Raw genomic sequence first — 18,489 nt, 5'->3', positions numbered from 1 at the left:
TGCATCTCCTGGTAGGCGCCCGCCAGCACCTGGCGCAGGTCCAGAAGCATCGCGCTGGGGTTGCAGAGGGCGGCCATCGTCTCCGCCACCACCCCCCGCTCCACCGCTTCGTTGATGGCCAGCACGGCGGCGTGGACTGGAGGCGAAGTGGGAAGGAGGCAGGGGAGGCAGGGGAGGCAGGGGAGGCAGGGGAGGCAGGGGAGGCAGGGGAGGCAGGGGAGCAGGGGAGGCAGGGGAGGCAGGGGAGGCAGGGAGGCAGGGGAGGCAGGGGAGCAGGGGAGGCAGGGGAGGCAGGGGAGGCAGGGGAGGCAGGGGAGGCAGGGAGGCAGGGGAGGCAGGGGAGGCAGGGGAGGCAGGGGAGGCAGGTCACGGAGGGCTGCAACCAACCGTCCGCTCTCCTCCCTGCGTGCAGCAGGATGAGCTGCGCCCCCTGCACGGTGGCAGGGACACCCCCCCCCCCCCCCCCCTTCCCAAAGGGCCGGCTGCCGTCTCCAGCACCCAGGAAAATTCCAGGAAAATCTCCGTGCCCCTACTGCAAGCGCAGCTGACGCAAAACCCCGGCTGCTGCTGCTGGGAAGGGGCTGCACCAGCCCAAGCAGCCCCCCACAGCGGGCGACCCTTGGGGCAAATGACCCCCCCAGAGCAAGCGACCCCTGGGGCAAGCAGCCCCCCCTGGAGTGAGCAGCCCCCCCCCAGCGAGTGACCCTCAGGGCGAATGACCCCCCACAGTGGGCAACCCTTGGGGTGAATGACCCCCCAAAGCAAGCAACCCTTGGGGTGAGCGGCCCCCTCCCATCAAGCACCCTCCAGTTTTGACACCCAGGGGCCAAGCTGCGACCCCATCACGGGCTGATGCTCAGCACCGCTCCCCCCCCACCCCACCCCCCCACCCCCCCCAAGTGCCCCCCATCACCTGCGGCTTCGTCCCCCGAGAGCTCCTTGGCCAGGATGCCCCCGATCCGGCTGAAGGCGGGCAGCTGCAGCCCGTACTTCTCCAGCTCCCGCTGCGTGCTGCTGATCTCCTCCTCTGGACCAGAAGGCAGGCAGCACCGCTCAGCACCGCTCAGCACCGCTCAGCACCGCTCAGCACCAGCAGTGAAGCCCCACACCCCCCGCGCAGACCAGAGGGGTGCAAAGACCCACGCACGCATCACCAAGGCAGCCTTGGAAAATCCTGCCCAGGGTCCTCCCCTCACCGCATCCCTCCCACCTCAGCGATCCAGGAATGCTGCAGCCCCCCTCCCCAGGGCACCAGGAATGCTGCAGCCCCCTCCCCCAGGGCACCGTACCCGTGAAATCCACTTTCCCGTACAAGTCCTGGATCTGTGGAGCCAGCCCCAGTTTGAAGAGGTACAAGCTGCAAGACAGAGATGCGCCGTGACGATGCCATCGCTCGCTCCATCCTCCCGATGTGGTCCCCAGCCCCACGGCGATGCCACCCAAGGGGTCCTGAGTGTGGATGTGGCTCATGACAATAGTTTTAGCCCCAGGGCCAGGTCTGGGATGCCCACCTGAGCGCATGGATGCAGTAGACCACCCGGGGCATGTTCTTCTTGTCATAGATGTCGGTGGTCTCCGGGTGGAAGATCTGCCGACAAGACAAGAGAGGGCTCAGGCGGGGATGGCACCAGCAGGGTCCGTGGGGACGATAGACAGGGTCCCTCGGGGGAGGACAGACAAACTGGGGTCCCTGGGGGGAGGGGGAGGACGGACCAGGGTCCCTGGGGGGAGGGGGAGGACAGGTTTTGTGGAGAGGATGGACGGGGTCCCTGGGGACAGGAGGACAGGACAATGGATGAGGGTCCCCGGGGGAGGGGGATGGGAGGACGGGATGGGAAGATGGGATGGGGGTCCCCGGGGAGGGGATGGGAGGATGGACAGTGGTCCCTGGGAGGGGACGGGACCACGGGATGGGGGTCCCTGGGGAGGCAGGATGGACAGGGGTCCCCGGGGAGGGGACAGGAGGATGGGATGGGGAACCCCTGGGGAGGGGAGGACAGGTTTTATGGGGAGGATGGATGGGGTCCCTGAGGAGGGAAGGAAAGATGGGATGGGGGTCTCTGGGGATGGGAGACGGACAAGCGTCCCCTGGGGATGGGACCCCCTGGGGGACCGGACAGCCTGGGGTCCCCAGGCAGGGCAGGGAGGGTGGGATGGGGGTCCCTGGGGAGGGGACGGGACCATGGGATGGGGGTCCCTGGGGAGGCAGGATGGACAGGGGTCCCCGGGGAGGGGACAGGAGGATGGGATGGGGAACCCCTGGGGAGGGGAGGACAGGTTTTATGGGGAGGATGGATGGGGTCCCTGAGGAGGGAAGGAAAGATGGGATGGGGGTCTCTGGGGATGGGAGGACGGACAAGCGTCCCCTGGGGATGGGACCCCCTGGGGGACCGGACAGCCTGGGGTCCCCAGGCAGGGCAGGGAGGGTGGGATGGGGGTCCCTGGGGAGGGGACGGGACCATGGGATGGGGGTCCCCGGGGAGGGGAGGACTGGACAGGGGTCCCCGGGGAGGGGAGGACACTCAGAGACGAGGGTCCTGCAGGGAGCCGAGCAGCCCCAGTGCCACCGCCATGGCAAAGGCCAGCGTGTCCCTTGGCGGGGGGGGTGACATTACCGAGGGGGGGTGTGTGTGTGTGTGTGACATTACCGAGGGGAAGCCCAGGTGGCTCATGGCATCACGCCAGTAGTTGATGTTGTCCGTGTGCCGAAAGTGAAGCCCAGCTGCCTGCAGGGGGGGGTGGGGGAGAGCCGGGGTCAGGGTGACCCCCCCCCCTCACCCCCACCCCTGGGATCCCCCACTTCCAGACCCAGCCAGGACCCCCCTATCCTCCCCCCTGCCCCACTTTCAGCCAGGAGGGAATTCCTTCCCATGCCGGAGCGGGCGTTGGATGCGCCGGGACAAAAACACCGATAACGAGCCGCGCTCCCGGCTGCTGCTAATTAATATTTCCATGAAACCAAGGACCTGCTGCTAATTAATATTTACATTAAACCAAGGACCTCTCCGCTTCTCAGGCGCTGCGGCAGAGGGGAGGGGGGGCGGCGCACAGGAAAATGGGAGGGGGCTCCTCGTGCCCAAGGGATGCTGCGCTCCATGTGGGAACCAGGAGGGGGGAGGGGCATCTGCCCCCCCCCCCCCCCCCCCCCAAGAGCCCAGAACCCAGCCAGTACGGAGCAGATTCCCGGATTCCCCCTCCCCAATTAAACCACTTTTATCCCATCCTGCGACTTTTCCCAATTTCCACCCCACCACCCCCCCCGCCAAGCCCCAATGGAGGGGGGGGGGGGGGGGGGGGCTGCGCCACCAGTTGGGGTTCAACCCTGCGGCGCTGGAAAGGCTCCAGCTGCTTTTGGGGTCAATGGTGATACCCACACCCCCCCCCACCGGGGTACCCCTCCCCGCCACCTTATAGCACTACTTTTGGGGTCAATGGTGATACCCCCCCCCCCCCACCGGGGTACCCCTCCCCCCACTGCCACCACCCCCCTCCCCCCCACCTTATAGCACTACTTTTGGGGTCAATGGTGACACCCCAAGCCCCCCCCCCCCGGGGTATCTCTCCCCCTCCCCCCCCCCAGCCTTGTAGTGCAACTTTTGGGGTCAATGGTGATACCCTAACACCCCCCCCCCGGGGTGCCCCCCCCATCTTGTAGCACGACTTTTGGGGTCAATGGTGATACCCCAATGCCCCCCCCCCACCCCCATCTTGTAGCACGACTTTTGGGGTCAATGGTGACACCCCAAGCCCCCCCCCCGGCGGTATCGCTCCCCCTCCCCCCCCCCCAGCCTTGTAGTGCAACTTTTGGGGTCAATGGTGATACCCCAACGCCCCCCCCCCCCCATATCTTGTAGCACGACTTTTGGGGTCAATGGTGACATCCCAAGCCCCCCCCCCCTCCCGAGGTGCCCCCCCCACCTTGTAGCGCGCCTGGTGGCGGTCGTAGAGCTTGGCCAGGGGGACGACGGTGGGGGCGAAGCGGTGGCCCAGCTTGGCCAGGACCACCCCGTTGCGCAGGGTCTCCTCCAGCTCCGCCGGGGGGGGCAGCTCCTCCCCCAAGCAGGCCTCCAGCCAGCTGCCAGGGTGGGGGGAGGGGGTCAGAGACCCCCCCAAACCCTCCCCACCAGGAGCCTTCCGACAGCTGGTTGGGGTGCAGCAGCACAGCTGGGTGCCCCCACCCCCCAAAAAAAAAAAAATCAAAAAACCCAAACCCACCTGGCCAGGAAGCACCAGGAACCGGCAGGATTTTGCCACAACCCGCCCACCCCCCCACCCACAAGACCCCCTGTGCCTTACCACCCCTCCCCCTTCCTCTCCTTGTTCCCCCCCGATATTTTTGGGTTTTTTGGGGGGTGGGGGTGGGGGTCTCCAGGGCCAGCCCCACCGTTTGGCTTCCTCCAGGTGACACAGGTACTGGTAGGCGACGTTCTGCCGCCGCTGCTCGTCCATCTGCTCGGCCGTCAGGCGCTCGCCTTGGCGGGGGGGGGGGGGGGGGGGGGGGGAAGGGGGCGTCAGCACCCACACGGGGGTCCCCAGCGCCCCCCCAGCACTGGTGGGGGGCGATGAAATGGCCCCAGGCCCATGTTTCCAACCAAGGTCACGGTCATGGCCGGAGGGACGTCGCTGTGGGTCCGGGATCCTCCAGCACCGCCGGCGCCCCACTGCCCCCCCACAGCCCCCCCGCCGTACCCTGCCACTGCCCCACAGCCGCCACCATCCCACAGCCCCCCCATGTCCCACAGCCCTCCCCCCGTGTCCCACGGGCACCCCTGCAACCACCCCACAGCCCCCCCCTTGTCCCACAGCCCCCCCCATGCCCCACAGCCCCTCCCCCCCGTCCCACGGGCACCCCTGCAACCACCCCACAGCCCCCCCCTTGTCCCACAGCCCCCCCCATGCCCCACAAGCCCCTCCCCCCCTGTCCCACGGGCACCCCTGCAACCACACGGGCACCCCTGCAACCACCCCACAGCCCCCCCCCTTGTCCCACAGCCCCCCCACCACGGCCCCACAGCCCCCCCGTGTCCAAAAGACGCCGTGTCCCACGACCCCCCCCATGTCCCACAGCCCCCCGTGTCCAAACCCCCCCCCCGTGTCTCACAGCCCCTTCCCGCGTCCACAGCCCCCCCCTCGTGTCCCACAGCCCCCCGTGTAGCAATAAGCCCCCCAACGCCCCCCCCCCCCCGCGGGCACCCACCGCGCGCTGGCCCCGCTCCTTCCATGGCCGCGGTCGCGCGGCCCACCCGCCGTTTGAATCTCGCGCCGCCCGCCCGGCGCCGCGAGGGGACCGATGGGTGGGGCGGGGGCGGGGCCGCGGGGGGGGGCGGGGCCGGGTCTTGGGGCGGGGGCGGGCCTTGGGGCGGGGCCGGGTCAGGGGGCGGGGGGCGGGGGCGGGGGGCGGGGCCGCGCGCGGGGCTGAGGCCGCGCAGGGGGGCGGGGCCGGGTCTTGGGGCGGGGGGCGGGGGCGGGGGGCGGGGGCGGGGCGGGGCGGGGCGGGGCGGGGGGCGGGGGGCGGGGCCGCGCGGGGGCGCAGGGGGAGTCGTGGAGGCGGGGGTGGCACGTGTTGGGGTGCGGGGGGAGCCCATGGGTGCTGGGGTGGGTATTGATCGGGGGGGAGGGGGGAACCCGGTGGGGGGAGGGGAGCCCTGGGGTGGGGGGGGAGCCCATGGGTGCTGGGGTGGGTATTGATGGGGGGGGTGGGAACACGGTGGGGCGAGGGGAGCCCTGGGGTGGGGGGGGAGCCCATGGGAGCGGGGGGGCACAGAGCGGGGGTGCAAGTTGAGCTCAGGGGTGCTGGGGTGCAGGTCGGGGGGCACCCCCAGGCAGCCGCCCCCGCCATGGGCACAGCCCCCGAGCGCACCCACGGAGACCTGCACCCACCAGGGCCCACCCCGTGCCCAGGGGGGCTGCTGGGACCCCTGCGGCGACTGGGCCAGGGGACAGCATGGTGCAGCCCTTTGGGGGGGGGGGGAGAGGTTTACCCCCCCTCCCCAGCCTCGGGGTGCCCACGGGCCGTGCTCTCTGTGAAATGAGCCCCCCCCCCCCAGCACGTGCCACCCAGGTTGCCATGTCACCAGTGACGGAGCTGAAACTGGAGCCAGCCGGGCCGTGGTGGCGAGGTGGCTCCTCTGGGGGACCCGCTTTGTCCCTGTGGCACCCACAGCCGTCAACCAGCCGGGGGGCTGTGACCCACTGCGGGGGGCTTTCCAGGCAGCCCAGCTCCGGTGGGACTCGGGGACCCCCCTGGACCCCCTCGGTCCCCATCCGGACCATAACCCGCCCCCATGGGGCTGTGGACACGGGGGGATACTGGGACACAGGGGTGCTGTGGGGTGGTGGCAGGGGGGCTGCGGGACACAGAAGGGGCGGTGGACACAGGGTGGGGGGTGGGACACGGGGGGGGCTGTGGGGTGGTGGGACACGGGGAGGGGCCATGGGACATGGGGAGGGGGTATGGGGTGGTGGAGGGGGAGCTGTGGGACACTGGGGGGAGCTGTGGGGTGGGGGGGGCTGTGGGACATGGGGGGGGGGCGTGGGACACCGGGGGGGAGCTGTGGGGGTGGGGGGGCTGTGGGACATGGGGGGGGGCGTGGGACACGGGGGCGGAAGCTGTGGGGTGGTGGCGGGGGGGCTGTGGGACATGGGGAGGGGGTGTGGGGTGGTGGCGGGGGGCTTTTGGACACGGGGGTTGTGGACATGGGGGGCCGTGGGACACAGGGGGGGGCCATGGGACATGGGGGGGGCTGTGGGACACAGTGGGGCTGCGGTTTGCAGCGGTGATGCCCCCCACCCCGCTCTCACCACCCTTCACACCTACAGAGCACACGGTAAGTGCCAGCACCCGGCTCTTCTGCCCCCCAAAAGACCCCCCCGGGGAAGGACCCACCGTGCTGGGTGACCCCCCCCCAAAGACCCCCTCCTCTCCCGTGCCCACAAAGGTTTGCGGGGGGGCAGGCGCCGGGCTGGGGTCCCCCTGGGAAAGGCTTTTTTTTCCTCCCGGGAATTTTGGCAGCCAACAGGCTACCAGGCTTTTCTAATATCTATTTTTTGCAAGAATAGAAAATAATCTATTTTATTTAAAAAAAAAAAAAAAAGAATATAAAATAACGCTGCTTGCTTTAAGAAACCCCCGGACTGTGCCGGCTTAGCTGCCTGCTGCACCCCCTCCTCACAGGGGGGTCGCCCACCCTACCCATGGCTTCGGAGGCGCCTACCGGAGCGCAGCCCCCCGCAGCCCCCGCCATCCTGCAAAAAAGCCGGAAAAAAGGGAAGGAGCAGCGGGGATGGGGGGGGAGGCGGGCGGGCGCCAGGGGTCGAGGTGACGGGGCGGGGGGCCGAGGTGGCGGCGCTGACGTGGGCCGGGCAGCGGGCGCTGGCGCGGGGGACACGCGGGGGGCGGTGGGGCGCTTCAGGAAGGCACTGCGCCTTTCGGGGGCTCGGGCAGCCCCGGCTGCGCAGGGTTTGTGCCTTCAACCTGGGGGTCGCCTACGTGGAGAGCGGGAAACCCACCAAGGGCCTGGAATTCCTGCTCCGATCCCAACCCTCAGAAGGGGAGAGCAGGGAGCGGGGCGGGGGGCTCTATTTCAATAGGGGGCGGCTCAGGAAGGGCTCCAGGATTTTCCGAAGGCGCTGGAGCGTCCTGGGGCGACGCAGGTGGGCGGCCGGCAGGGACCCACGTGCAGATGGGATGCTGCTACCTGGGATGCGGGAGCCGGCGCGAGCCGCCCGTTGCTTCCTGGAGGCGGCACGGAGCTACGCGGCGGCGGCCAGCCCGGAGGCGGCGGCGGTGGCGCTGAGCAGGGCAGGTGGCTCCATGTTGCAGAGCCGACGCTTCGGGGCGGCGGAGGTGGCGCGGGTCCTCGCCCAGTGCCGCTCGCTCTGCCCGAGCATCCCCGACGCCGCCCTGCGAGGTACCGCCGTGCAGCACCCCTTTGCTCTCCGCTGCACCCCGAGGTGCAGCACCGGCACCCAGCTTTTCCTTTTTGCTCTGTAGCAAAACTCTACAACGACGTTGGGCTCGGCTACTGCCGGCTCCGCATCTTCTCCCTGGCTGCCGAGAGCTTCCAGCAGGCGCTCGCCCCCCGTGCTGGCGAGCAGGATGAGTGCAGTGAGGCCGCGCTGCTGCAGAACCTGGGTGCTGCCCACAACGCCCTGGGCAGCTTTGGCACGGCGCTGGGCTGGCACCGGCGAGCGGCGGCGCTGCACGGTAAGGGCAGCTCTTTGCTCCCAGTTTGGCCAGTTGCACCAGCTGGGGATGGAGCCTGGCGTTCCCCATTGCAGGCGCTCGAGGGAACCGGAGGGCGCAGGGGCAGTGCTTCAGCAACCTGGCGTACGCCTGCAGCCGGCTCGGGAACCATGAGGCTGCCGCAGAGAATTACCTGCACGCCTTGCAAGCCTTCCGGGACTCCGGTAAGGTTGGGGGGGGGGGGGGGGGGACACGCAGGCATCCCTGGGCTGGGGGCAGGGGGCTCAGTGCATCTGGATCTGAGTGGCGTCCAGCCCACCATGCGCCGCATCGGAAGGGCATCGGCCATGGTCCCTCTGTGGCACCAACGCTGTCCTTTGCCCCCCAGGGGACATGCAGGGACAGTGGCAAGCGTGCGAGGGGCTGGGGGCAGCCTGCCTCCACCTGGGAGACCCCCAAAAAGCCGTCAGGCACTACAAGGAGGCCCTGACTTTGCTGGCCCGCTGCCAGGTAAGACGTGCCGGGGATACCCCTGAGGATGGACCCCCCCCGTGTCACCCCCGGGGTGTCCCGGGGTGACAACGCAGGCTGTCCCCTCCGCAGGACACCCCCAGAGCTGCCTGCGAGCGCGTCGTGCAGAAGCTCAGCGATGCCATCCAGCACCAGCTCTGCCTCTCCCGCAGGGGGGCCTGGGCGCCCACCCCAGCAGCAGTGAGCATCCCCCTGGGTGGGCAGGGGGACACACGCATGTGGACCCCGAGCTGTCCGCCCCCCCCACAGCAGGACCCCGTCCAACTGTGGTTTTGCTCCACGTGGCCCCGTGCCAGGGCGAGGCAGCTCCGGCAGAGCAAGGCGTGAGTAGGGAAGCTCCCACCCCATCCCATCCCATCCCATCCCATCCCATCCCATCCCATCCCATCCCATCCCATCCCATCCCATCCCACCCCATCTCATTCCCATCCCATCCCCATCCCACCCCATCCCATCCCATTCCCATCCCATCCCCATCCCACCCCATCCCATCCCATCCCATCCCACCCCACCCCATCCCACCCAATCCCACCCCATCCCATCCCCGTCCCATCCCATCCCACCCCATCCCATCCCCATCCCACCCCACCCCATCCCACCCTGCCCCACTCCTCCTTGCTCCGGCGGTGACATCCCAGTGTCATCCGTGAGAAAACTCTTCCCTTGAGCCCAGGTCCTTCAAGGGGGGAGCCCAGGCTGGGGACGAGCCGTACGCACCGGGAACACGTCCCAGGCACTCAGGTAAGAGGCTGCAAATTAACCCCCAGTTTTAATTAAACCACGCGGCTAATTTTTGCCGGAGCCAAAGCTTTGGCACCGTCTGGCACCGGGTTCCTGCCCGTTTGTCCTTCCTCCCTGGAGGTAGAGGAGCAGCCCTGGCTGATGGCCCCGCACCAGAGCCCCGCAACCCACAGGACATCCCTGGGGAGGATGAGGATGGTCCCAGCACGGCTGCAGGGTGTCACCGTCAGCCCCGCGCCAACAGGTGGGTGGGCGAGGAGGGGCACCCCCACGCAGGAGTGTCGAAGGGGATGCAGCGAGCGGTGGCGCCCCAGGGATTTCTCGTGGTTCCAAGGTGAAAATCCCAAGATTTTAAAAGATGCACAATTCCGGAGAGCGCCTTGGGGGTCTTTCAGGCTGGAATTTGGGGAGGGTTTGGTGGCGGTGGGGGTGGGCTTGTGGCACAGACCCCCACCAGCAGTCTCTGCTTCACTCCCAGTAACCTCAGCAGCACCCACCGGCCACCAGCCCCACCGCGCCACGGCAGCCCCCAGCCCCGTGAGTACCAAGCGCCACCGGGGCTGGGTTTGCCCCGGGGGCCACTGCTCTCACCCGGTGGTCCACAGGGCACCGGACCCCCCGGACCCTCCGACTGAGGCCCCCGGAGCGGTAGGTGACACACTGGAGGAGCAGGCGGGTAGTCTGGGCTACGGGGGGTCCTCTGGGGGGAGGGTTCAGGGATGGAGACCCCCTGGCAGGGCTTGGGACACCCCTGCTGGCCACGTGGCCCCAAGCCTGAAGTCACCGAGGCTGGTGGTTTGGGGACCTTGGGGCCAACCCCAGCCCCCCGCCCTAGGGAGGGGGCAGCACAGCACCCCTGCAGGAAACCCACCCACCCACCCGGCACCTCTTCTGCATCCCACCGGACACGCTGTAACACGCCAGTGGCCTCACCACCTCCCAGCCCCGCTGCTGCCACCCCCACCGCTGCCGCCAGCTGCTGGCCCCCCACCAACCAGGACCCCCGCACCAGGACCAGGGCACTATCTGTCATCTGCAGCCTTGTGTGAAGGCGGAGGGCACCGGGGAGATGGTGGCATCCCACAGTGGCCTCGCGTGAGGATGGAGGATATGGTGACATCCCACGGCATCCTCGTGCGAGGATGGAGGACACCAGGGAGATGGTGCCAGCCCACGGCATCCTCGTGCGAGGATGGAGGACACCAGGGAGATGGTGACATCCCACGGCATCCTTGCGCGAGGATGGAATACACCAGGGAGGTGGTGACATCCCACGGCATCCTTGCACGAGGACAGAGGACACGGGGACATCCCATGGCATCCTCGTACGAGGACGGAGGACACGGTGACTTCCCACGGCATCTTATGCGAGGGTGGAGGACACCAGGGAGATGGTGACAGCCCACGGCATCCTCGTGCGAGGACGGAGGACACCAGGGAGGTGGTGACAGCCCACGGCATCGCTGTGTGAGAACAGAGGACCACAGGGAGATGGTGCCCCACGGCAGCCCACCCGCACTGTCCCACCCCCCCAGTACCGGACCCAGCCCCTCCCCCGTTAACCGCCCATTCCGCGCCCCCGTGGTCATTAAACGCGACGAGCGAGGGGTCCCGGGGGACACGAGGGGTCCCGTCCCGTCCCCTCCCACTCCCACTCCCCCCACCACCCCCTCCCCGAGCCCTCGGCGCGGTCGCTAACGGGCACCCCGGCCTGGGCCAGCGCGGTCTTAATACGGGAGGGGGAGGGGGCGGGGCTTCCAGCCAGGTACCGCCCCCCGCACGGGGGTGGGCGCTCCGCCCCGACGGACCGAGCTGAGCCGAGCCGAGCCCGGCCGAGTGCCGCCGGGCCCGGCCGAGCCCAGCTAAGCCGAGGCCGACCGAGTGCAGCCGAGCCGGGCCGAGCGCAGCCGAGCCGCGCCGAAACTAGCCGAGCGCAGCCGAGCCGCGCCGAGCCCAGCCGAGCCGCGCCGAGCCCAGCCGAGCCGCGCCGAAACGAGCCGAGCGCAGCCGAGCCCAGCCGAGCAGTGCCGAGCGCAGCCGATCCCGCCCCATGCCGGGCCCGCGGTCGCTGCTGGGGCTGGGGCTGCTGGTGGCGGCGGCGCGGGCGGGCGGGCGTTGCCCGGGGGGGGGCTGGCACCGGGACTGGCACCGGGACCGCGGCTGGTGCCGCCCCCACCGCGCCATGCACGGGCCCAGCGCCGGGCCCGGCCCGCGGGAGCTGCGCTTCCTTGGGTAGGGCTTGGGGGGGGGAGCCGGGGGTGGGCGCAAAATGGGCAGAGGGGGGGCAGAATGGGGGGGAGGGGGTGCGGTTGGGGGTCCGCAGGGTGCAGGGGTGTGTGTGCAGGGGGTGGCTGGGGGTCTTCAGGGTGCAGGGGTCCACAGAGTGCTTGGGGGGGGAGCTTGGGGGTCCCCAGGGCGCGGGGGGGGGTGGTGTGATTGAGGGTCTGCAGGGTGCGAGGGGGGTGGTTGGGGGTCCACAGGGTGCAAGGGGGGTGATTGAGGGTGTGCAGGGGGGGTGATGGGGGTTCCACAGGGTGCAGGGGGACTGAGGGGGGGGGTGTCTTCAGGGTGCCAGGGGACTGATGGGGGGTCCACAGGGTGCAGGGAGGTTGCAGGGGGTGGTTGGGTGTCTGCAGGGGGTGGGGAGGGTGCAAGGGGAGTGACTGGGGGTCCGCAGGGTGCAGGGGGTGCCTGGGGGTCCACAGGGTGGGGGAGGGGTTGCAGGGGGTGGTTGGGTGTCTGCAGGGGGTAGGGGGGGTGCAGGGGGTGGCTGGGGGTCTTCAAGGTACAAGGAGGGTGATGGAGGGTCCCCAGGGTGCAAGGGGAGGTGGTTGGGTGTTCACAGGGTTCAAGGGGGGCGGTGTGGGGGTCCGCACGGTGCAGGGGGATGCCTGGGGGTCCACAGGGTGCAGGGGCAGTGCAAGGGGGGTGGCTTGGGGGTCTGCAGGGTGCAAGGGGGTTGTCTGGGGGTCTGCAGGGTGCGGGACATGGTTAACAGGGTGGAGAGAGGCACTGGGGGGGGTGAGTCGTTGGGTGGGATGCCTGGGGGTGCAGAGGTGCTTGGAGTGGGGGCTCAGCACCCTACCCCCGCCACCCCCCTCACTTGCTGGCACTTTGCAAAGTCAAGGGGATGGTGGCTGGCCCTGGGCTGGCCCTGACCCCAGAAAGCCGGGGTCCGGCCGGGCGTCTGGGACCCCCAGGGCTGCCACCCTCCCCCCCCAGGCAGGAGGAGGCCCAGGCCATCGACCAGGAGCTCTTCACCGAGTACAAATTCAGCGTGGACCAGCTGATGGAGCTGGCGGGGCTGAGCTGCGCCACCGCCATCGCCAAGGTGGGCGCATGAGGCGGGGAGGGGGTCCTGGCAGGGGTCCTCAGCATCATCCCCCAGCATAATCCCGCTCCTGGCCCCCTCCAGGCTTACCCCCCCAGCTCCTTCACCACCAGCCAGCCCGCCGTGCTGGTCGTCTGTGGGCCGGGAAACAACGGCGGCGACGGCTTGGTCTGCGCCCGGCACCTGAAAATGTTTGTGAGTCTCTTGTGCAAGCGGCTGCGTGCTCCCCCCAGGGAGGGTGCTCGGCCCCGTGCACCCCCAGCCCCACAAGCTTCGGGGTTCTCGCTCCTCCAGCTGGTGCTGAGCCCTGCCCAGCTCCCTCCTGCTCTTGCAGGGCTACGAGCCAACCGTCTATTACCCCAAGCGGCCCAACAAGCCCCTCTTTGAAGGTTTGACCACCCAGTGCCAGAAGATGGACATCCCCTTCCTGCCCGAGTTCCCGGCGGAGGTGAGGAGCCCCCGGCTGGGGAGCAGCTGCCCTTGGAGCCGTGTCGGGGGCTGGTTTTCACCCACCGCCTTCCCCGCCGCAGGCTGCGCTCATCGACGAGCTCTACGGCTTGGTGGTGGATGCGATTTTCGGGTTCAGCTTCAAGGGAGCGGTGCGGGAGCCCTTCGGCAGCATCCTCGGCACCCTCGAGCGCGTCACGGTCCCCATCGCCAGCATCGACATCCCCTCGGGTGAGTAACTCCGGACCCCCCAGGGGAAGGTGCCTCTGGGGGGTCTTCCCAGCTCCAGCCTGGGGCTCCTTGCAGGCTGGGACGTGGAGAAGGGGAAGGCGGACGGTCTCCAGCCCGACATGCTCATCTCGCTGACGGCGCCCAAGGCAGCAGCCAAGCATTTTGCTGGCCGCTACCACTTCCTCGGGGGCAGGTTTGTGCCCCCCGCGCTCCAGAAGAAATACGCTTTAAACCTGCCGCCGTACCCTGAGACAGACTGCGTCCTGCAGCTGACCTAGGGCTGGGGCGCAGCGGGGGCTTGGGGTGCCGGGCTAGGCTTTGGCACGGCAGATCAGGGTCTCATTCTGCCAAAGCTGCAGCTCTCCGCTAGGAGGATGCTCAGCGCCTCACTGGGCTTCGGTCCTACTCAGCTCTGCCACGGGGTCGAGGTTTGCAGCGGACTCAAAGCCCCCAGGAGCCTGGGGGTGATAGGCCGGCTGCCGGGGGACTCCGTTTGGGGTTGCTGCCTCATCCGAGTGTTTGTAGGTGTAGACAAAAGCCAGGACGCTGGGGTTTGCCACGTACGTTGCACTTCTGGATAGTTTCACTGCAATAAAGATTTTATTTGTGCCCTTGAAAATGTGGGGGCTGTCCCTCTGTGGCCCTCTGCGACAGACCCATGGCAAACTGGTGTCCCCCGCCTCGGGGCTGGTGGGCACTGGGGTCACCCCTGGCAGAAGGAAGGCTCCCGGGGGTGGTGCAAAGCTTGATCCAGCTCCAGACCAACCAGTCCCAGCCCAGTGTCTCCAGGCAGCGAACATGCAGCTGGGGGCCTCAGTGTTGGGCTCCACCTGAGAAGGGCCCGGAGCACCCCCTGGGCACCAGTAGGCAGGATCGGGACCCTCAGAGCCAGATGGTGCAGCTGTGCAGGGCGGCAGCCTTGGTCCCTGCTCACTCTGGCTCCCTCTTCCTCTTCTTCCTCTTCTTCCTGGGCCTGTGCCCAGCGTGATCAGACCCATCTGTGTCTTCTAGAGGTACCTCGGTCTCAGCTGGCTCTTCTTTGTCCTCCTCCTTCTTCTTTTTTGGCTCTTCCTTGTCTTCCTCCTCCTCCCGATGCTGCCGCTTCTTCTTTTCTGGCTCTTTGTCTTCTTCCTCCTGCTGCTGCTTCTTTTTCTTCTTTTCTGGCTCATCTAGCTCTTCGTCTTCCTCCTCCTGCTTCTTCTTCTTCTTCCTCCTCTTTGCAGGCTTCTCTTCCTTTCCTGCCACCTCCTCTTCCCTGCTTGGCTCCTGCTTCTTCTTCTTCCTCCTCTTTGCAGGCTTCTCTTCCTTTCCTGCCACCTCCTCTTCCCTGCTTGGCTCCTGCTTCTTCTTCTTCTTCCTTTTCACGACCTTCCCTTCCTCTCCTGCCAGCTCCTCTTCTCCACTTGGCTCCTGCAGCAGCTCGGGGTTGGCTCTGTCCCTGGACTGTTTCTTTTTTTCCTTTATTGTTTTCTGCCCCTCAGCTGGGGGGCTGTTTTCTGGGGGCTCACGCTGCTGCTCCTTCCGTCGGTACGTGGCCAGGAAGGCTCGCTCCTGCTCCTCCAGGCGCGCCAGCTTGGCACTCATGGTCAGGCCGTGACGGGCACCCCTGCAACACCGGTGGGCAGCACGGGTCTGGCACCTTCCTGGTGAAGAACCCTCCAGCCCAGCCTGCTCAAAACCCTGCCAGGAGGGGGGAGCCCAACCACGCAGCCCCCCCCAACCACTTACTTGTGTGCCGTGCGGCCGCCGCATGCTCGCATCAGCTCCTCATCCGTCAGCCTGCGGGACACAGATGGGACGCGTCACCCCCAGCATCGGCATGGGGAGGAGGGCGGCCCGGAGTGGGACTCCCCCTTGCAGCCCTTGTCCCCCACATCACCTCACCTCCTGGCTGAAGAGAGGTCCAGCTTCTCCTCCTCCTCCTCGCTGCTCTCCGAGCCAGTGGGCAGCTTCGCCGACTCCTCCCCGGATGCTGTGAGCGTGGCTGACTGCGGTGGGGAGAGGCAGAGGGGCTGTGAGGAAGGGGGACAAAGAAAAGGGGGCCCTGGGGGGGGGGCACAGCAGCGACTGGCTGGGGAGGCTGCGCTGCAAGGGGGGCGCAGAGCTCACAGCAGCTTCCAGAGCCACAGCTGCTCGCCGAGCCGTGTCCCCAGGGCCAGTTACCTTCACGAAGCGGCCGTACAGCATGCTGCCGGTGCCGCCGGCCTTGCGGGGCTTCTTAGTGCTGATCCAGGCTCCCTGCTCAGAAAGGGTCTTCATGGCAACACCGTCCTGGGGTGGGGGCAGAGAGATGCAAAAGGCTCAGGAGCAGTTTTCTGAAGGGCTTTGCCCCCTCCAGCACCGTGGTCCCCATGCAGGGTGCTGCATGCTGTGAAGGGCTGCAGGGACATTCGGTGGCAGCACAAAGCCCACCAAAGGGGGACCCCAAAGCCCTCCCCGCCTGTGGCCCCGTCCCAGCCCCACTGGGGTGCCCCCTCGCCGCCCCCAGCCCTACCTGCCCGGCCTCCACTGCAATGTTGGCAGCTGCCTTGTTGAAGACGTGGTCCCACCAGTGGAAGGAGAAGGGCTCCGCTGCGTCATGTCCCACCTGCGGGGTGCAGAGGGGCCACCAAAACGGCTGCAGCCGGCGACGACCACCGGGTCCGAGCCCGCACCGTGCAGGGGGCTGCACTCACCCCCGCTGTGTCACACTTGACCTTCACCCGGATGGCCTCGGCGATGCCGTCCTCCCGCTTCCCCAGCCCCCGCCCTGGGGACAAGAGCACCCGTCACCGGCCGCAGCGGCTCCCCCAGACCCCCCCCACTGCCAGGGGTTGGCCAGTGGGGGCTGGGGCTGCTGCGAGACCCCAAGTGTGGGGGGCGAGGCCGCGAGGCGGAGATCTGCTCCTCTGGGAAGGGGGCTGGGGACAGGCCATGAGACCGGGGAGCGCCAGGGACCTCCATGGCCTGGGGGCCGCCAGGGCCTGGGACCCCCGTGGCCTGGGACTGCTGGAGCCTGGGGACCCCTGGGGCCTGGGACCTCTGCGGCCCAGGGACCACCAGAGCCAGGGACCCCCGGGGCCGGAGGACCCCTGGGGCCTGGGGATCGCCAGAGCCGGGGACCCCCATGGCCTGGAGACCGTTGGAGCCGAGAACTCCCGGGGCCTGGGGTCCCCCGTAGCCTGAGGCCCCCGCGGCCTAAGGACCCCTGGGCCTGGGGCCGCTGGAGCATGGGGACCCCCGCGGCCTGGGACCCCCGCGGCCTAAGGACCCCTGGGCCTGGGACTGCTGAAGCCTGGGGACCCCCGCGGCCTGGGACCCCCACGGGCGCAGCAAGGCCGGGGCGAGCGGGGGGCGGCGGGGGGCAGCGGGGCCCGCAGGCCGGGCCCCCGGGCCGGCCCCCACCTCTCCGCCAGCCGTGCCGCCGCAGCTGCCCCTCCGCAAACCGCATCCCGCGGCCCGGCGGCTCCGTGGCGCTCATGGCCGGGATCCGGGGGGGTCCCGGGGCTCCGGGGGGTGCCGGGGGGGCCCGTCCGCCACCGCCCGCCTCCACGCCGCCGCCGGCCGGAAGTGCCCAGCGCGCACGCGCAGGGGTCAGGCGGGGTCACGGCTCTGCGCGTGCGGGCGGGGCGGGGCGGGCACGCGCCTGGCGGGAACAGCGGCACGCACGCGGGCGCGCGCCTGCAGCACGCACGTGCGCGCGGGTACACGCATGAACACGCGTCTGTGCACACAGCTGCACACACACGCACGCGCGCGTGCGTGCACATTGCACACGTGCACACACATGTACACGCGTGCATGCACGTACACTCAGGCATGCACATGACATGCACGTACACACAGGCAATGGGGTGCATGACGGGGTGCATGGGGTGCATGACAGGGCGTGCATTGGGCATGCGGCATGCAAGGTGTGCGTGGAGTGCATGACAGGGTGTGCAAGGGGTGCAATGGGGTGCATGACAGGGCGTGCATGGGGTGCATGGCATGCAAGGAGTGCAGTGGGGTGCATGACGGTGTGCATGGGGTGTATGGCATGCAAGGGGTGCAGTGGGGTGCGTGATAGGGGGTGCATGGGGTGTGTGATAGGGCGTGCATTGGGCATGCAGCATGCAAGGTGTGCGTGGAGTGCATGACAGGGTGTGCAAGGGGTGCAATGGGGTGCATGGCATGCAAGGGGTGCAGTGGGGTGCATGATAGGGAGTGCATGGTGTGCAAGGTGTGCAGTGGGGTACGTGACAGGGCGTGCATGGGGTGGGTAGTGTGCAAGATGTGCAGAGAGTGTGTGATAGGGCATGTATGGGGTGGGTGGCATGCCAGGGGTGCAATGGGGTGCATGATAGGGGGTGTATGGGGTGCATGGCATGCCAGGGGGTGCAATAGGATGCATGACAGGGGTGCATGGCATGCAGGGTGTGCAGCGGGGTGCACCCGCGTGCAGCAAAGGCACCAACTGTACTTGGCACCGCTGCAGCTGTCGTGCACAGTGCCCACATTTCACCGCATGGCTGAGGGGGTCACGGGACCCCCCTCCCCTGCTCCAGCACCCCTGAGCATCACTCGGGCACCTCCTTGTGCTTGGCTTCCTCCTCCCGCGGCGCCTGCTGCCGTCCCCTCCCCTCGGTAAGAGGCTGGGGGCTTATCCCAGGGTGGTGAGAGCAGGGAGCCTGGCAGCAGCCTTGGCCGCTCCGTATTTCCCTGCTCTGTCTGCCAGGAGCCAAAAAAGCAGGAATAACCTTTGCGGAGGAGCCGGCTTATGGCCACAGCCCGGGAGCCGGGAAGCCAAGGCAGAAGGATGGGGAGATTCCCACCAGGATGGGGAGATTCCCACCAGGATAACGTGATGGAGCAGGACCAAGCATCCCAGCGCCGCAGAATCCACCAAAACCAAAGAATGTGGCATGGCGCGGGAGGTTTCTCCTCCATCCCTGGCAGGTGGGGCTGGAGCAGCCCCCCTGGACAGCCCGGGGTCCCAAGGGATCGGGATCAGGGCTCAGCTCCATGGCTGGCACTGGCCGTGGGACATGGGGCACAAGCATTG

General features: G+C 68.4%; 4 protein-coding genes across 4 annotated transcripts in view; 2 read left to right on the top strand and 2 right to left on the bottom strand.

Moving 5' to 3' along the window:
- Window positions 1-5,298, bottom strand: part of IQGAP3 (IQ motif containing GTPase activating protein 3) — a 16,067-nt gene extending 10,769 nt beyond the window's left edge. The window contains exons 1-8 of the mRNA XM_055792405.1: window positions 5,198-5,298; window positions 4,385-4,472; window positions 3,919-4,075; window positions 2,649-2,726; window positions 1,512-1,588; window positions 1,290-1,357; window positions 914-1,027; window positions 4-136 (exon numbers count right to left, since the gene is read on the bottom strand). Of these exons, the coding sequence (XP_055648380.1) occupies window positions 4-136; window positions 914-1,027; window positions 1,290-1,357; window positions 1,512-1,588; window positions 2,649-2,726; window positions 3,919-4,075; window positions 4,385-4,472; window positions 5,198-5,222 (740 nt within the window). The 5' untranslated portion in view covers window positions 5,223-5,298. The remainder of the gene's footprint in view (window positions 1-3; window positions 137-913; window positions 1,028-1,289; window positions 1,358-1,511; window positions 1,589-2,648; window positions 2,727-3,918; window positions 4,076-4,384; window positions 4,473-5,197) is intronic.
- A 1,481-nt stretch (window positions 5,299-6,779) lies between these two features.
- On the top strand, window positions 6,780-10,597 carry TTC24 (tetratricopeptide repeat domain 24). Its single transcript, XM_055792403.1, has 11 exons — window positions 6,780-6,827; window positions 7,175-7,910; window positions 7,994-8,206; window positions 8,281-8,409; window positions 8,574-8,695; window positions 8,789-9,039; window positions 9,390-9,457; window positions 9,578-9,791; window positions 9,936-9,994; window positions 10,063-10,105; window positions 10,293-10,597. Exons 1-11 carry the CDS (start codon window positions 6,780-6,782, stop codon window positions 10,504-10,506), a joined length of 2,097 nt encoding a protein of 698 aa, XP_055648378.1. The 3' UTR covers window positions 10,507-10,597.
- An 887-nt stretch (window positions 10,598-11,484) lies between these two features.
- NAXE (NAD(P)HX epimerase) lies at window positions 11,485-14,085 on the top strand. Its single transcript, XM_055791786.1, has 6 exons — window positions 11,485-11,689; window positions 12,680-12,788; window positions 12,873-12,983; window positions 13,123-13,236; window positions 13,319-13,466; window positions 13,542-14,085. The coding sequence occupies exons 1-6, from the start codon at window positions 11,508-11,510 to the stop codon at window positions 13,742-13,744; spliced, it is 867 nt and encodes a 288-aa protein (XP_055647761.1). The 5' UTR covers window positions 11,485-11,507; the 3' UTR covers window positions 13,745-14,085.
- On the bottom strand, window positions 14,048-17,004 carry LOC101922711 (G patch domain-containing protein 4). The gene is made up of 7 exons (XM_055791770.1): window positions 16,851-17,004; window positions 16,142-16,215; window positions 15,961-16,053; window positions 15,630-15,737; window positions 15,351-15,454; window positions 15,195-15,245; window positions 14,048-15,072 (listed from the first exon to the last, which is right to left on the bottom strand). The coding sequence occupies exons 1-7, from the start codon at window positions 16,924-16,926 to the stop codon at window positions 14,397-14,399; spliced, it is 1,182 nt and encodes a 393-aa protein (XP_055647745.1). The 5' UTR covers window positions 16,927-17,004; the 3' UTR covers window positions 14,048-14,396.
- Window positions 17,005-18,489: the final 1,485 nt, after the last annotated feature.

The sequence above is a fragment of the Falco peregrinus genome, chromosome 19 (genome assembly GCF_023634155.1).
Source record: "Falco peregrinus isolate bFalPer1 chromosome 19, bFalPer1.pri, whole genome shotgun sequence".
NCBI classification, from domain to species: domain Eukaryota; kingdom Metazoa; phylum Chordata; class Aves; order Falconiformes; family Falconidae; genus Falco; species Falco peregrinus.
Note: the sequence above shows the minus strand (reverse complement) of the source record. Positions and strands in the feature narration are given on the sequence as shown.

Bases quoted from the DNA above. Each gene is read 5' to 3' on its own strand.
- TTC24 (XM_055792403.1), top strand. From the start codon at position 6,780: ATGCCCCCCACCCCGCTCTCACCACCCTTCACACCTACAGAGCACACG. The intron at 8,410-8,573 runs GTAAGGTTGGGG...TTTGCCCCCCAG, and splicing joins GCAAGCCTTCCGGGACTCCG to GGGACATGCAGGGACAGTGG. The intron at 9,995-10,062 runs GTGAGTACCAAG...GGTGGTCCACAG, and splicing joins CCACGGCAGCCCCCAGCCCC to GGCACCGGACCCCCCGGACC.
- NAXE (XM_055791786.1), top strand. From the start codon at position 11,508: ATGCCGGGCCCGCGGTCGCTGCTGGGGCTGGGGCTGCTGGTGGCGGCG. The intron at 13,237-13,318 runs GTGAGGAGCCCC...TCCCCGCCGCAG, and splicing joins TGCCCGAGTTCCCGGCGGAG to GCTGCGCTCATCGACGAGCT. The intron at 13,467-13,541 runs GTGAGTAACTCC...GGCTCCTTGCAG, and splicing joins CAGCATCGACATCCCCTCGG to GCTGGGACGTGGAGAAGGGG.
- LOC101922711 (XM_055791770.1), bottom strand. From the start codon at position 16,926: ATGAGCGCCACGGAGCCGCCGGGCCGCGGGATGCGGTTTGCGGAGGGG. The intron at 15,738-15,960 runs GTAGGGCTGGGG...CCCCCACCCCAG, and splicing joins TTGCAGTGGAGGCCGGGCAG to GACGGTGTTGCCATGAAGAC. The intron at 15,455-15,629 runs GTAACTGGCCCT...TCCCCACCGCAG, and splicing joins TGTACGGCCGCTTCGTGAAG to TCAGCCACGCTCACAGCATC.